Genomic DNA, 15655 nt, shown 5'->3' on the forward strand with positions numbered 1-15655 from the left:
AAGATATGCGATTCCAGGGAAAGCGCACGATAGAAGGTTAAGACCATCAGAGAACGTCAGCGCCCCAGACAGCCTGCTCACAAGCAGACAGAGTTGATGGTCATGCTCTGAGTGGTTGTTCAGAAAGCTCAGGTTCACCACAATCCTGTCCCCTACATTTTATAACAACTCTTCGCAAGTAAGTGCAAACCCCAGTACACTTTTAAATTAAATAAAATAAAAAATAAAAGAAGCTTACATTGTTTCAAGTTACTTAAAAGATAAGTTTCCCTTCATTTCAATGTCAATTATAGAACACAAATTCACACAACTGCCCTCAAAAGGCTCAAATACTGCAATAAATCATTTCTGTAACAGTGAGATTAAAAAATAATAAGATAACTTAAAGACATGTCCAGCAGCTAAGACTCTGCCCTCCCAACGCAGCGGGCCTGGGTTCTATCCCTGGTGAGGGAACTGGATCCTGCATGCTGCACTAAGACCCGGTGCAGCCAAATAAATAAATAAAAAATAACTTAAAAGTAGAGGAATGAAAGGGGCTTCCCGGTGGCTCAGTTGGTAAAGATTCCCCTGCAGTGCAGGAGACTTGGGTTCTATTCCTGAGTCGGGAAGATACCCTAGAGACGGAAACAGCAACCCACACCAGTATTCTTGCCTGGGAAATCCCATGGAGAGAAGATCCTGGCGGGCTACAGTCCATGGGGTCGCAAGAGTCGGACACAACTAAGCGACTAAACCACCACCACAGTGGAATGAAGCAGCGTGAGATCTGGGGAAGCACAAGCTGGGTGTTAGTGGGGCATCAGGGCACCTCCCAGGAGGCCGAGACAAAGCAGCAGCCTCCATGGACATCAGAACCAGCGGGAAGCTGCCGCGCTCTCTACCCTGAGCCAGCCTCTGACTGCGTTTATTCATCACATAAAAGAACAAAATTAAATCACATATAAAATAAAGTCTGAACAATATTTCTAAGGATTGTATCTTAAAGGTGATCGTGAGACAAATAGGGATCTTGAGATAATTTCTGCAAGTTTCCGGATACAGAACCTGCTTGCGAACATGTAGAGTCTACTGTTCAATTTTCCTATTGTGTTTTCCTTACATGTAAAAATTTAAGGCTGCCTGTGCTGTATGCTGTGTGATTTCCTAAGGTTTATTATTCACAGAGACCATGAAGATGGCAGAAAGGAAACAACTGAAGGAGGCTGGGCCTGAGAAGCAGAATTCACCACCAGGTTTTGAAGTGCCTCCTTCTTTATTTTCTCCCCTTTCCACTCTGCTCACTCCATGATAAAAACTAAAACAAAACAAAAAACCAGTGTATGAGTGTAAATTTTTGTTTCACTTCTGACTTTAAAACAGCCACACACTGCACTCACCTGTCACAAATCCTAACTAAATGAAGCCAGGTCAGCAAGCCAAATGTTACTACTCACACCTCTACTGATTGATGCTTTCCAACTGTGAGGCTGGAGAAGACTCTTGAGGGTCCTTTGGACAAGCAAGGAGATCAAACCTGTCAATCCTAAAGGACATCAACCTGGAATACTCATTGGAAGGACTGATGCTGAAGATGAAGATTCAATACTTTGGCCACCTGATGCAAAGAGCTGACTCACTGGACAAGACCCTGATGTTGGGAAAGACTGAGAGCAGGAGAAGAGGGTAACAGAGGATGAGATGGTTGGATGGCGTCATCGACTCAATGGATATGAGTTTGAGCAAACTCTGGGAGATAGTGAAGGACAGGGAAGCCTGGTGTGCTGCAGTCCATGAGGTGGCAAAGAGTCAGACATGACTCGGTGATGGAACACCATCACCACCCCCTTTAACATCCAGGTCAGCTTCTCAAGCTTACCTGTGCATACAAATCCCCCAGGAGGCTCTTGTTAAAATGCAGTTTCTGATTCTGCAGGTCTGAGGAGGGGCCTGGGAGTCTGTGTTTCTTAAAAAACAAAAGCAAAACCCTCCCAGGTGACGTCAGTATTCGCAGGACCATGGCTCATGTTTTGAGTAACAAGCACACCATTTATTTTGCAACCCGTGGTTACTCCAATGTGTTTCTTCTTATTACAAGCAGGGACGAACACAGTGGGGAATACTGTTAGTTTTAGGCTAGTGCTTTGTTTACCATGAAAACAGAAAAACCTAGCAACTACATCTCTTTGGACTCTGTTTTCTGAAGTCAAGCACACAGCGTGTGTTTTAGAACACAGAACCAGGGCAATTTCAAACCCTGGAGTCTCTTCTGGTGAACCAAAAAGCCCCATGTCCATGGAATGACAGAGGGAAAAAGTGGAGAAAGTGCACCCCCTCAGTATCACTCCTGACACTGTTCTTCTTTTTAAACATAACATTCTACCATGTTTGTTTACGTGTTTATTCCTTCCTGTTTCCAAGAACGGTGTTCTTGTGCAAAGGAAACACAGTTCTAACCACTAGACTGCCAGAGAAGTCCCTGACACCGTTCTTACAACACTGGTTCCTCTAAATTTCAGACATTATCTAAAACATGAAAATACTTGCTTTAGATTTCCACACTGTGGCCTTATCTCCCTTCATTCACATTTTCATGACGCACCACAGCTCCTGAAACTGCACCATTATTCCTCCTTTGGGTACTTGGGCAGAAGTGGTTGGTATTCACCTCTTCTTCCGGGGTGTCCAGCTAGACCGCAATCCCCAGGCTCCTGCAGGTAGGTGTGTGCACATGACTAAATTCTGGCCAAAGGCATGTGAGCAGAAGCAGTAAGTACTATACCCAGGTCTGACCTATAAAATACAAGGCTCTCAGTGTTGGCTGCATGAGTGACTGAATGAATGACTCCCACCAAGGGCACCAATGACTGTCCCAAGCTCTAATTTTCTAAACCGAATAGTGTTATCAGTTGAATTATGCTCCCCACCTCCCCACAAATGGTGAGGTCCTAACCCCCGGGACGTTAGAATGTCACCTTCTGCAGATGCAGTTAGTTAAGATGCAGTCACTGCGTGGGCTGGGATTACTATAAAAGGGGGAATTGAGACACAAAGACACGCTCCACAGAGGGAAGACTGTGAACAGACACAGGGAGAGGCAGCCATGGACAAGCCAGGGACAGAGATCTGGAACAGATCCTCCCCTCGCTGCCCTCGGGAAGTACCAGCCCAGCCAACACTATGACTGCAGACTTCAAGCCTCCAGAAGGGTAAGAAACTAAATGTCTGTTGGGTCACCCAGTCTGCAGTGCCTGGTTACAGGAGCCCTAGCAAACTAAAATGCAGAGTACTCCACCTAGCTCTGTGTGCAAAGGCGATTTTTAAGGAGACCACCTAAGTGAAAAGAGTAAAATATTACTCTTCTGACAACAGACTGATTTTAAGGGAAGCTGGTCCTAAGGTTGGTTCCCGAGTTATACGGCCAGGGTCCCGTCTTGACTGGGCGGTCTCGGCTGCCCTGCGGCCCGTCAGGAGGTAGAAGGAGCCGGCGCTCCGGTTCTCACCTGGTCTTGGCCGCCGCTTGTGCAATCCTGACGAGGTCACTTCCCCTTTCCCCCTGCTTCCTCCCCTTCCTTGAAGCACTGGACGGTGACTTTCAGAGTTGACTAGCACTTTGTTCCGAGACACCAACAGAATGACTTCAGAGTTCCCGAGTGGCACTGCCTTTCCATGAAATAAAACAATTTCTCTGCAGAGCTGTGAGCACACGCTCCTGTTCTGCTGCAGGTCTGTCACAATGGCTACCACCAAGGACATCCAAGGTCAGCCAGTGAAGAGGACAACTGCACGCCCATCTGAGAGATGGTCACCCCCGGAGGGTCAGGGGAAAAAGCCTGATTCCTTTAGATCGCTGAGCCTCCCAGCAGAAATAAAAAACAAAGAAAGAAAGAAAGAAAAGAAATATTCGGGGGCTCCACACTAATCCTGAAATCCTGACGCAGGGCCTGAGGTCGGGAGTGGGGACTTAAAAAACCACTGCGGTGACTCTACAGCGCCACCTGGGCTGGGAACCACTGGTTTAGGGTATCTGACTGCTTTAAGATTTCAGCTTAATTTCCCACCTTCTCATATTTACATTCTTCCAAGCAAGCTTCCAGAGTGCACCTGTGGATGTGCCTGACACAGACAGCGCCTCACACACTACTTGTTAAAACACACAAACGCTTGAACACAGAGAGGTTCCTTTCCTGCTCATGGGAACCCCAGGCCAGCTGAGTTCCCTCTCCTTCACGACGCTTCTCTCACAGGCTCCTTTTTCTTACTTGCTCTTGTTTAGTCTTTTCTCTCTGTCACTCTTGCACAGACCTACACATTGCTGCCCCCAGGGCTCTCTGCTGCTGCAAAGGCATCAACAGCACTGCCCTTCAGCCCCCACCCCCGGGGAGCTGCTCCTCAGCCTGGTGCTCCTGGTTTCCACCAGGCAGTCTGACTCACACCCCTGGCTTCTCCCTGCTCCTGAGCGGCCCGGGCAGTGATGGCACCTCGAGCCCCCACCTTCTCAGGCTGCCTGGGCACTTCCTCTCCTGAATGCGGCCGCTGCTCTTCCTCTCCCACCTATTCCCACCCCCACAGCGCACCCAACATCACTAATAGCATCTCTCAAACTTCAGGCCTTCCCCTGCCTAATGTACTGTCAGCATCTTAATATTTTTCTTTAAATCTACCCATTGTTTTTACTTAAATTTACTTGAAACATTAACTTGATCTTGCTAAGTATAAAAATGGTGTGTGTGTGCACATGCAAAGTCATGTCTGTCTCTTTGCAACCCCATGGACTGCAGCCTGCCGGGTTCCTCTGACCATGGGATTTAGGAAGCGTAGAAATGCCGAAAACAAATCTCTGGAGGCCCTGCCTGCCCAAGCTCTGAGCTTAAGGCCCATTCTCCTGGGAGCTGAGTGAGTGTTGGAGATGCATTAAAACCATCCCAGGACCAAATGGAAACTTTCCCTGCAGGGCAGGCACATGACAGAAGGCACGGGAAATGGGAGCTGCCGTCCTGCCACGCAATGTCTTGTGAGGACGTCTGGGGTCCTTCCTGTGGTCCCCGTGCCAGCACTCCTACACCGACAGTGACGTCCCAATCTCTGGGAAAGCCTGACTGATGAGAACACGCTCTGCCTCCAAGGCCCAAAACAAATGCCTCCTTCATAAAGCCATTTCTCACCAGCACGACCAGAAGTTCTCTGGCCCCTCAACTCCAATAACATCCTTACATCCACTTGGCAACTGGCCTCAAGAAACAAAGAAGGGAATGGCAACCCACTCCAGTGTTCTTGCTTGGAGAATCCCCATGGACAGAGAAGCCTGGCGGCGAGTCCACAGGGGTGCAAAGAGTTGGACACAACTTAGTGACTAAACAACAACAACTCAAGAAACAAAGGAGAATACGATTTTTCATGTAACTTGATTCCTGCAGGATTGCAGTCTCCTTAAGCGCAGGGACCGAGTCATCCACATCCCACTTTCCCTGGGAACCCCTGTAACATCGTCTTTAATACCGGAGACATAATCAATACTGGACGATAAACGACACAGATTGATTCCTAAATGCATTCTTTAAATTTCTCTTTTTTTGGTAAAAGCTTAATGAGAAAGATTCCAAATTTTGAGATGGGCTTGATCCATAATCACCCCAAAGTGGAAACAACTATACATCCCCAACTTCTTCACCACCCATCACCTTCTGTCTGCCTTTGAGCCTCAAATTAATGAAATCACATTTCAGTGAGTCCTCCTCTGCGTCTGGCTTCTTTGAGGAGAAGTCATTCTGAAACTAAAGTCATCCGGCCTAGCTGGAAGCTGCCCCCGGCTTCCCACTGCTCTGAGGATAAAATCCACAAGCCCCCACGTGGCCACCCGGGCCTACGGAAGGTGAACCCTGCCTAACCCTCCACCTCACCCACTTCTCCTCTCCCGTCCCCACCCTCCACCACACTTTCTGTTCCTTCAACTAGCAAAATCCTCTGCCACTTCTGAGCTTAGGCACAAACCTTCCTCAGCGGGGTCCTTCCTGCCCTCATGTCTTAACTCAAACCTGCAGAGGCGCCTCCACTGACCACTGGGAGGCCTTCCTCCCTCTGGTACCTCGGCCTCTGCATTTCCTTCCTGGCCGCTATCACAATCAGCATTACCTTGCTCATTTATCTGAGTGTCTCTCCAACTGCAAAGTGGGCTCCATGAAGGCAGGGACTGAATCAATCTTACCTACCGTGTACCCCATTCCACAGTTGCCAGGATGGGGCTGGCCCATAACAGCTGTCTTATGAAAGCTGTTGAATCAAAGAATAACTCACAACAGGAAGAAACCATCCTGGGAAGCCTAAGGAAACCCAAGCAGAGCTAATATAGGTGAAAATGCAGTCAGTTGTTGGCATCCATGACATTAAAATAAATGCCAGGTTCTTCACAGAGAGGCGGAACACCAAGACACAGAGGTCCTAGGCTGCGCGGCAATCCCAGAGAGCAAAGTCCTCTGCACCTTCTTATGTGAGCTGAGCGGGCACTCTTACACGTGTGCTCACGAGTATGAGCGTCTACTGAGGACATGCAGCACGCCTGGACAGAGCAAGGCAAGGGCGAAGGGACAGGCAAGCCCTGCTCCCACTTTCAAACATGTACCAGTGGAGCACAGGGGATGGTGAGGGCGGTGAAGACACACTGTGTGAGCCTGCAGTGACAGACACATCATTACATACTTGTCCCAGCTCAAGGAATGCTCACTGCCAAGCATGAACCCTAACGTAAAGGGGACCCAGGTGATGGTGAGGGATCAAGATAGGTTCATTAGCTGGAATGAATACACCACTGGTGCGGATGTGGATACAGGGGGATGCCGTGCACATATGGGGGTAGAGGGTCTGTGAGAAACCCTTTACTTTCCTCTTAATTCTGCTATGCACGTTAAACTGCTCTGAAAATAAAGTCCTATTTATAAAAATAAAAAAGAAAATGAGAAAGAAGAAACTCTCATAGTCCAATGGGAAAAGTACCACACAACCAGCAAGTACATTCTGATGAGATCTGTGGGATAACCAGGTGCCCAAGGAATGGGGAAGGAGGCTGGGTTCACACAGGAAGCAACGGCTCTGAACTAAGGTTCTGGGAGCAGGCCTCCACCCGCTAGAAGGAATAAAGGCACCAGAGAGGACAGGTGGGCAGGGACACGCACCAGAGGTGGTCTGAATCTCTACCTCCAAGGAGGGGATGGAAGATGGATTCAAAGCAAGGATGGGGATGGAAGGGTTTTATGCAGAGAAGCAACTGATGAGATCCATGTCTCCAAAAGAATTGAAAGATGCGGAAATAACACACGGAGAGCGGGAGCCCAAACCATCTGATGTCTTCAGCTATTGAGAAGGAACAAATAATGTCAACAACTCACCGTGTGACAAACTTCTGCTTTGATCTCTTTTAGGGCTCGCTCAGAAAACACGCAACCACAGCACCGGAGGAAGCAAAACCTGGAGAGAGAATACAACACGGAGAATGACTTAAATAACAACTTAAAAATTACCACCCACATTATTGATTAATATTTATTCTGTTTACACAAAGGCCAAGAACCACAAAGAGAAAAATGGTTATATCTGATTCCCTTAAGAAAAAAAAAAAAATCAGTGTGTCATAAATAAATAAATAAGTACAGACCCACACATGAGGTATCCCCCCACTTTTTGAAAGTCTGCTTTAGACGACTTCATTCTTTTTTTTTTAAGACTACTTCATTCTTTACAAAAGACCTACACTTTCATTTTTTCAAAAGACCTACATGAGCACCTATTTTTACTAATGGAAAGAAACTCAAACTGAATTTTTGCTTTTATGAAACAAGGCAAAAAAGTAGAAAATAGCATTCAGTGTTTGTTTTGCAGAGAGCTATTATATAGGTAGCTTGCACTCCAAACTCCTTCCAGCTAACTACATTCACCATCTCAGCATCAAGCTGCCACAGCTCTGAATTATGTCTGTGAACATCAGGCCTTTATCCCTATTTATTTTGTGCATGTGAAAGCAAGGTATGTCCCAAGGTAACTGCTTCTTCATTTTGTAAAAAAAATTCTTATAAAAATTCATACAAATTTAGGGAAAGCTCTACTTTTCAGATAGAGAAGAATCCCATATATTGAAATTGAAACCACAAACACAGGCCACAGTTCCACTCCCACCTCCTTGCAATAATCTTTTGGAAAAAACACTAATGATAAAAATAAATAAATGCATTTTTAAAAAACTCCGCAAAAGTCAAAAGACAGAATAGGAACTCAGGGAGAAAATATTTTAAATATATATGAGATTCAGTTTTTTTTCTTTTTTTTTTTTGGCCACTACATGCAGCATGTGGGATCTCAGTTCCCCAACCAAAAATTGAACCCAGGTTCCCTGTATTGGAAGCACAGTCATAACCACTGGACCATCAGGGAAGTCCCAAGATTCAGAGTTTATGAATATTCAAAATAGTCTTTCAAAGCAGTAATAAACAATACAGAAAAATGGGCCAAGGGCCTTAACATGTGGTTGACAAGAGAAACATAAACATCAGAACACATAAAAGATGCTTAACCCCCATCTATTAATTACAGAAATGCATTTCAAACAAAGACACATACTGTTTTACCGATCAGGCAGTAATGAAAGAGTCTGAAGGTGACCAGTTGGGACACTGTCTGAGGAAACAGGCACATTTGTGGGTGGGTGGGTATGACACAGTACTACATTTCAGGAGGACAACTGGCAGCATCGGGTAAAGCATCACTCTTCTGAATTTCTCCTACAGAAACATTCCCTATGGAAACAAGCGTTCAGCTCAGTCGCTCAGTCATGTCTGACTCTCTGTGACCCCATAGACTGCAGCATGTCAGGCTTCCCTGTCCATCACCAACTCCCAGAGCTTACTCAAACTCATGTCCATCGAGTCAGTGATGTCATCCACCCATCTCATCCTCTATCGTCCCCTTCTCCTCCTGCCTTCAATCTTTCCCAGCATCAGGGTCTTTTCAAATGCGTCAGTTCTTCACATCAGGTGGCCAAAGTATTGGAGTTTCAGCTTCAGCATCAGTCCTTCCAATGAATATTCAGGACTGATTCCCTGAGGATGGACTTACTGGATCTCCTTGCAGTCCAAGGGACTCTCAAGAGTCTTCAACACCACAGTTCAGAAGTATCAATTCTTCAGTGCTCGGCTTTCTTTATAGTCCAACTCTCACATCCATACATGACTACTGGAAAAACTATAGCTTTGACTAGATGGACCTTTGCTGGCAAAGTAATGTCTCTGCTTTTTAATATGCTATCTAGGTTAGTCATAACTTTTCTTCCAAGGAGCAAGCGTCTTTTAATTTCATGGCTGCAGTCACCATCTGCAGTGATTTTGGAGCCCAAGAAAATAAAGTCTGTCACTGTTTCCTCATCTATTTGCCATGAATGATGGGACCTGATGCCATGATCTTACTTTTCTGAATGTTGAGTCTTTAAGCCAACTTCTTCACTCTCCTCTTTCACTTTCATCAAGAGGCTCCTTAGCTCTTCTTTACTTTTTGCCATAAGGGTGGTGTCATCTGCATATCTGAGGTTATTGATATTTCTCCCAGCACTCTTGATTCCAGCTTGTGCTTCATTCAGCCTACAGTTTCTCATGATGTACTCTCCATATAGGTTAAATAAGCAGGGTGACAATATACAGCCTTGATGTACTCCTTTCCCTATTTGGAACCAGTCTGTTGTTCCATGTCCAGTTCTAACTGTTGCTTCCTGACCTGCATACAGATTTCTCAAGAGGCAGGTCAGGTGGTCTCGTATTTCCATCTATTTAAGAATTTTCCACAGTTTGTTGTGATCCACACAGTCAAAGGCTTTGGCATAGTCAATAAAACAGAAGTAGATGATTTTCCAGAACTCTCTTGCTTTTTCGATGATCCAATGGATGTTGGCAATTTGATCTCTGGTTCCTCGGCCTTTTCTAAATCCAGCTTGAACATCTGGAAGTTCACAGTTCACGTACTGTTGAAACGTGGCTTGGAGAATTTTTAGCATTACTTTGCTAGTATGTGAGATGAGTGCAATTGTGCGGTAGTTTGAACATTCTTTGCCATTGCCTTTCTTTGGGACTGGAATGAAAACTGACCTTTTCCAGTCCTGTGGCCACTGCTGAGTTTTCCAAATTTGTTGGCATATTGAGTGTAGCAATTTCACAGCATCATCTTTTAGGATTTGAAACAGCTCAACTGGAATTCTATCACCTCCACTAGCTTTGTTCATAGTGATGCTTCCTAAGGCCCACTTGACTTCTCATTCCAGGATGTCTGGCTCTAGGTGAGTGATCACACCATCATGGTTATCTGGGTCATGAAGATCTTTTTTGTGTAGTTCTTCTGTGTATTCTTGCTACCTCTTCTTAATATCTTCTGCTTCTGTTAGGTCCATACCATTTCTGTCCTTTATTGTGCCCGTCTTTGCATGAAATGTTCCCTTGGTATCTCTAATTTTCTTGAAGAGATCTCTAGTCTTTCCCATTCTACTGTTTTCCTCTATTTCTTTGCATTGATCACTGAGGAAGTCTTTCTTATCTCTCCTTGCTATTCTTTGGAACTCTGCATTCAGATGGGTATATCTTTCCTTTTCTCCTTTGCCTTTCACTTCTCTTCTTTTCACAGCTATTTTAAGGCCTCCTCAGACAACCATTTTGCCTTTTTGCATTTCTTTTTCTTGGGGATGGTCTCGATCACTGCCTCCTGTAGAGCGTCATGAACATCCGTCCATAGGTCTTCAGGCACTCTGTCTATCAGATCTAATCCCTTGAATCTATTTCTCACTTCCACTGTAAAATCATAAGGGATCTGATTTAGGTCATACCTGAATGGTATAGTGGTTTTTCCCTACTTTCTTCAATTTAAGTCTGAATTTGACAGTGAGGAGTTGATGATCTGAGCCACAGTCAGCTCCTGGTCTTGTTTTTGCTGACTGTATAGAGCTTCTCTATCTTTGGCTGCAAAGAATATAATCAATCTGCCCATGAGTAGTCTTCTCTTGTGTTGTTGGAAAAGGGTGTTTGCTATGACCGGTGTGTTCTCTTGGCAAAACTCTTGTTAGCCTTTGACCTGCTTCGTTTTGTATATTAAATATATAAACTAACCCCAAAATCAATTTTCTAGTGTGGAGGTCCTACAAATAGCACCAGGGAAAAGCCAAAACAGGCAAAGCTCAATGAACTGAGAAGAGAAAAAGGAGAAGAGATTAACTAGCAAGTGAAAAGAAAATCTAGGGTAAACCACAATTGGAGCAACGTACTGCAGGTAACCCCTGCTCTAGACCCCGGAGCTGAGACTGTCTCTGCTAAGTTCCTCTTTTGGGGTGAACCACGGTTTTCTTAAAAAGAAGTGGGAAATCAGCTATAAAAGGTCACATAGTGTGTAATTCTATGGAGGCAGCGGGAGGAATGGGGAGGGACTGGTTAATGGGTGGGGGGTTTTTGAACTAGATGGAGGTGACAGCTGCACAACTCTGACTGGATCAATACTAAATGCCACTGAAACATACACCTTAACATGACCAATTTTACGTTATGAACTTCACCTCAAAATACTGTGTATGTACACAACACACACACAGAACAAGGTTAGTTACAAATCTCATTCCTCAGAATCTCTCTCGTGAACTTTGGCCTTTCATTTTATTTACTTTTCTTTTTTTCAGCTTTATTTAGGTATAACTGACAAACAAACAAGAATTGTATATATTTGTGTACAACTTGATGATCTGCTATATGTATAAACTGTTAAGATAATCCTCGCAAACAAGCTTGTTAACATACCCATCACCTCACAAGGTCACCACTAAATGTAAACTTTAAGAGAGGCCTAAACAATTTCCATTCAGACTCTCTGAAGAATATAATCTTTAAAAGTACAAGATCCTTGGGCCTTAAGTTTTCCTTCTCCACAAACCAATGAAGCCTTAGGTTATTTCATTTCAGAGCTGGGTGGTCGGTTCCTCCGGCGTAGCTTTCCGCATACAATGTACATATGTCTCTTAGACGGCCATGTACAGATGTGCGAGAACACTCCAGATTGGCTGAAGCGCTTCCCTAACCAAAAGACACCTTTGAGAAACCAGTGTGATTATGAAGCTACAGCATAGTTCATAACAGCCCTGGGATTACTTACCCACAGTCCACGTCACCTGTCCACACTGACTACCTACCTGTGTCGGCCGTTCATTTCCAAGCCCACGACAGGGCAGATGAAACGTGCCCGCTGGAGGTCGTCATGCTTGTCACCTTTAGTGTTTCCTTTATCGCCTTCCCAGGCGGGGTTGTCAGAGAGCCTCAGCTCTGTCACATTCTGTGAAAAAAACATCAAAAATTCCTTTGACAAATGGATCATCCTTAGCCTTAATTATTGTTCTAGTCCCTTCCCATCCAAATCTCTTTTTCTACTTTCCTTTCACATCAATTAACACAGAAATGAAATTAAACCATAAGTTGTGATAGAAAACAAGATTTTTTAAATGTACTGTCTAGCAAATTATTAATTTCTATTTTACTAGCATTTTGCTAAATAAGGCAAAGGAACTTTGGACATGAAAATTTGTCCCACTAAGAGAAGAAAGCTTTGTAATAGTATTCCCTGGAAAGGAACACCTGTTTTCCTGGCTAATGAAGCCTCAGTCAGGCTGTTCATATTACTGACCTGCCATGTTAATTTAATAGCCGAAGAGACAGTAAAATCTGTGAGGCCACGGTCTAATGAGTCCAAGGCAGGCTATCAGCTGGATATTACTGTCATACTCCTAGACCCAGTTATTTGGGTTTTCAAAATTCAATTTTACAAGGAGTGACTTAACAGCCTCACTTTAGCATCTGAAGCATTTCTTCATAATTAACTGCACCAATTTGATTTCAACTCCAGGGAGCAGCTGAGCACGTCGGAAGGAAAGCCACCACACAAACTGTCAACTTCTTGCTTGAGAGCTGGTGTGTGTTCATTAGGTTCTTTGCTCAGGGTATTTGTGGATTATTAATTACAGTAATAATCACTTTTGCATTGTTTTATTTGAATCCTTCTGTCTTTATAGAGTTATGAGTTCTTAGAAAAAATATTTTGCATTAAAATTAAAAGTTCAACCACATACATTATATATTGTAAGTACAGACTTGTATAAGTTAATTTCATTGGTCATCACATTTTTGAGATAAGGTAATTCTGCTACTGTGGGTTTTTGAGAAATAAATTTTCTTCTCAAGGAAATGATGACAAAAATCGACATGGATATCTCCACAGCATGACCATCAGCCACAATTCAGAATTACTAATTTGTCTGAAATGAACTATTCCAAATCCCCGTATCCTTTTACTACCCCCCCCCCAAAACTCAAACAAAATGCCTATTATAGTAATAGGCTAAAAACTTAGAAAAGAAAGAGGAGAAAAAAAAAAAAAAAAGAAAGAGGAGAAGGAAAAAACTCAAAGCCTCAGCCTGGGAGTCAGGGTTCTGGCTCTGATTTAAGCAACCCTCTGACAAGCCATGAGGCCTCAACATGTCACACACAGTGAGATGAAGTCACACAAAGTGAGATGAAGTGTCTGACAAGTTTGCAGTTCTCAGATTCTTCACTACTTTTTCGATTTTTCTCCCACTGACCAGATTTGAAAGATTTTGTCTTCTCAACAAAGTTCCTTTACTAAAAAACTTGTTTTTCCGCTTCTGTGATAGAAATATGTCAATCAGAACATCTAATCAGCAGGAGATAACCACAATGACTGAAAAGTGATCTATCTATAAAAATCTCTAATTGTACAGAAGTGTCTTCTAAATAAAAAATTTCAAGTAGCTGAGTTTTAACTTAAAAAATTATGCCTCTTAACATTTATACAGCACACTGAGAATTTTTAAAGCTCTTTCACACATATTAAGTCACCAGAGATTTATAATACAGTTAAGTACAGGTGTGGGGACTTCTGGCTTGAACTTTAAGTGACCTGTCCTAAATCACACCTTTATTAGACGGCTGGATGGGACTGGAATTCCAATTTCCAAGTTCAGTCTAAAACACACATGAATTCTATACAATAAACCTTAACCACTGAGACCCCCAGAGCACTTCAGAATCACCTATCTTACCTTAATGCTTTTAATGTGAGAGGCTGCCTTCCCAAGAGCCTTTTCGGAAGATTTGTCCAATAAAAACTCAATGACTGCATCTTTGTTGTAAAGTCTGCAACAATAAAGATCAGTCAGGACACTCTGGCAACAATCAACCTTCATCCAAGGGAAGAAGACTAAACTGAGTACAATCCAAAGTCATTGACATCTGATAACAGAAATGTCCTCGCACTCCTAAAAAAGTAAATTTAATCCTGTCTCAACCATTTCCAAAGCATACAAAGAAAGAAACCAGTTTAAATCAAGGGCTATGTAGATTGGCAGTCAGAGGACTGAATGTGACCCAAACCAGATTTTTTAAATTGGGAAATTTAACATGAAACATTTTCAGGCTTCCCTAGTGGTTCAGTGGTAAAGGATCTGACTGCCAGTGCAGAAGACACGGGTTCAATCCCCGATCCAGGAAGATCCCACCTGCCGAGGGACAACTAAGCCAGTGTTTCACATCTACTGAGCCTGTGCTCTGGGTCCTGGGAGCCTCAACTACTGAGCCCTGTGCCGCAAACACTGAAGCCTGAGCACCGCCGTGTGCCACAACAAGAGAAGCCACCACGATGAGAAGCCTGTGCGCTGGAACTAGAGAGCAGCCCCCTGTCGCTGGAACCAGAGAAAAGCCTGCTCAGCAACAAAGATCCAGCGTAGCCATAAATAAATAAATTAAATTATTTAAAAAAATAATTAAAGTACACATTTTCAACTTTCCCTGGGGGGAAAAAAAATCAGATGTTCTGGAATCAGTCTACCTTCTTGAAATGTAACAACAAGCTGGAATTGGATACCGGCTGCCTCTTATTTTATTATCTTTTTTGCTATGCAGCCTGTGGGATCTGAGTTCCCCAACCAGGAACTGAACCTAGGCCCTCAGCAGTGAGAACAAGTCTTAACCACTGGAACACCAGGGAACATGAACTCTCCAGTTCACCCAGTCCTCACCATGCCCTACTGATCCCACATGGGTCCTTCATGCATTTATGTTTGTAACTTAGCTCCCTCCTCTTGGCCCCTGAGTTTTCAACCCATGGATTAAACAAACCAAACTGAAGAGAAAAGTGCAGAAGTATGCTCTGAGACAGGGAATGACAACCCAGGCTTCACAAATTTGCTTGAGATCACTCACATCTGATGAATCAAGAACTGCATTTACATGTTAAAATTCTTTTTAACACCATGTAATAAAAACTCATCTCCATTAAGTGATGGAACTCTACCTGCCAAGTTCACAGGCAACTATTGGTCGTCTTAATATTTCCTGACTTAGAGTACAGTAGTTCCACTGGGCCACTAATTCAGCATCCTTGTCAACCTGAGAAGAGAAAAAAAAATCCTTTCAGTTAATTTTCTTCTTTGAAAGACACACGCTCCACAGAATTCTACATATAAAGGCTTAGTCAGTAATACCACGCTGTGATGATTTTTGTTTTTTAAATCAAATTACTGACACACGAACCTGGGATTTAAAAAGTCACAAGTAATCAACAGTATGTCAAATAAAGGCCTCTCTATATATGATGTGTACAA

The 15655-nt window shown here is 43.7% G+C and overlaps 1 protein-coding gene across 3 annotated transcripts in view; it reads right to left on the minus strand.

Moving 5' to 3' along the window:
* The window catches only part of RTF2 (replication termination factor 2), a 40839-nt gene that overhangs the window by 21198 nt on the left and 3986 nt on the right, over positions 1 to 15655 (minus strand). For all 3 annotated transcript variants that reach the window (XM_043883733.1, XM_043883735.1, XM_043883734.1), the window contains exons 2-5: positions 15346 to 15440; positions 14096 to 14189; positions 12176 to 12315; positions 7362 to 7440 (exon numbers count right to left, since the gene is read on the minus strand). In XM_043883733.1, the coding sequence (XP_043739668.1) occupies positions 7362 to 7440; positions 12176 to 12315; positions 14096 to 14189; positions 15346 to 15440 (408 nt within the window). The remainder of the gene's footprint in view (positions 1 to 7361; positions 7441 to 12175; positions 12316 to 14095; positions 14190 to 15345; positions 15441 to 15655) is intronic.

Source organism: Cervus elaphus, chromosome 23 (assembly GCF_910594005.1).
Source record: "Cervus elaphus chromosome 23, mCerEla1.1, whole genome shotgun sequence".
Lineage (NCBI taxonomy): Eukaryota > Metazoa > Chordata > Mammalia > Artiodactyla > Cervidae > Cervus > Cervus elaphus.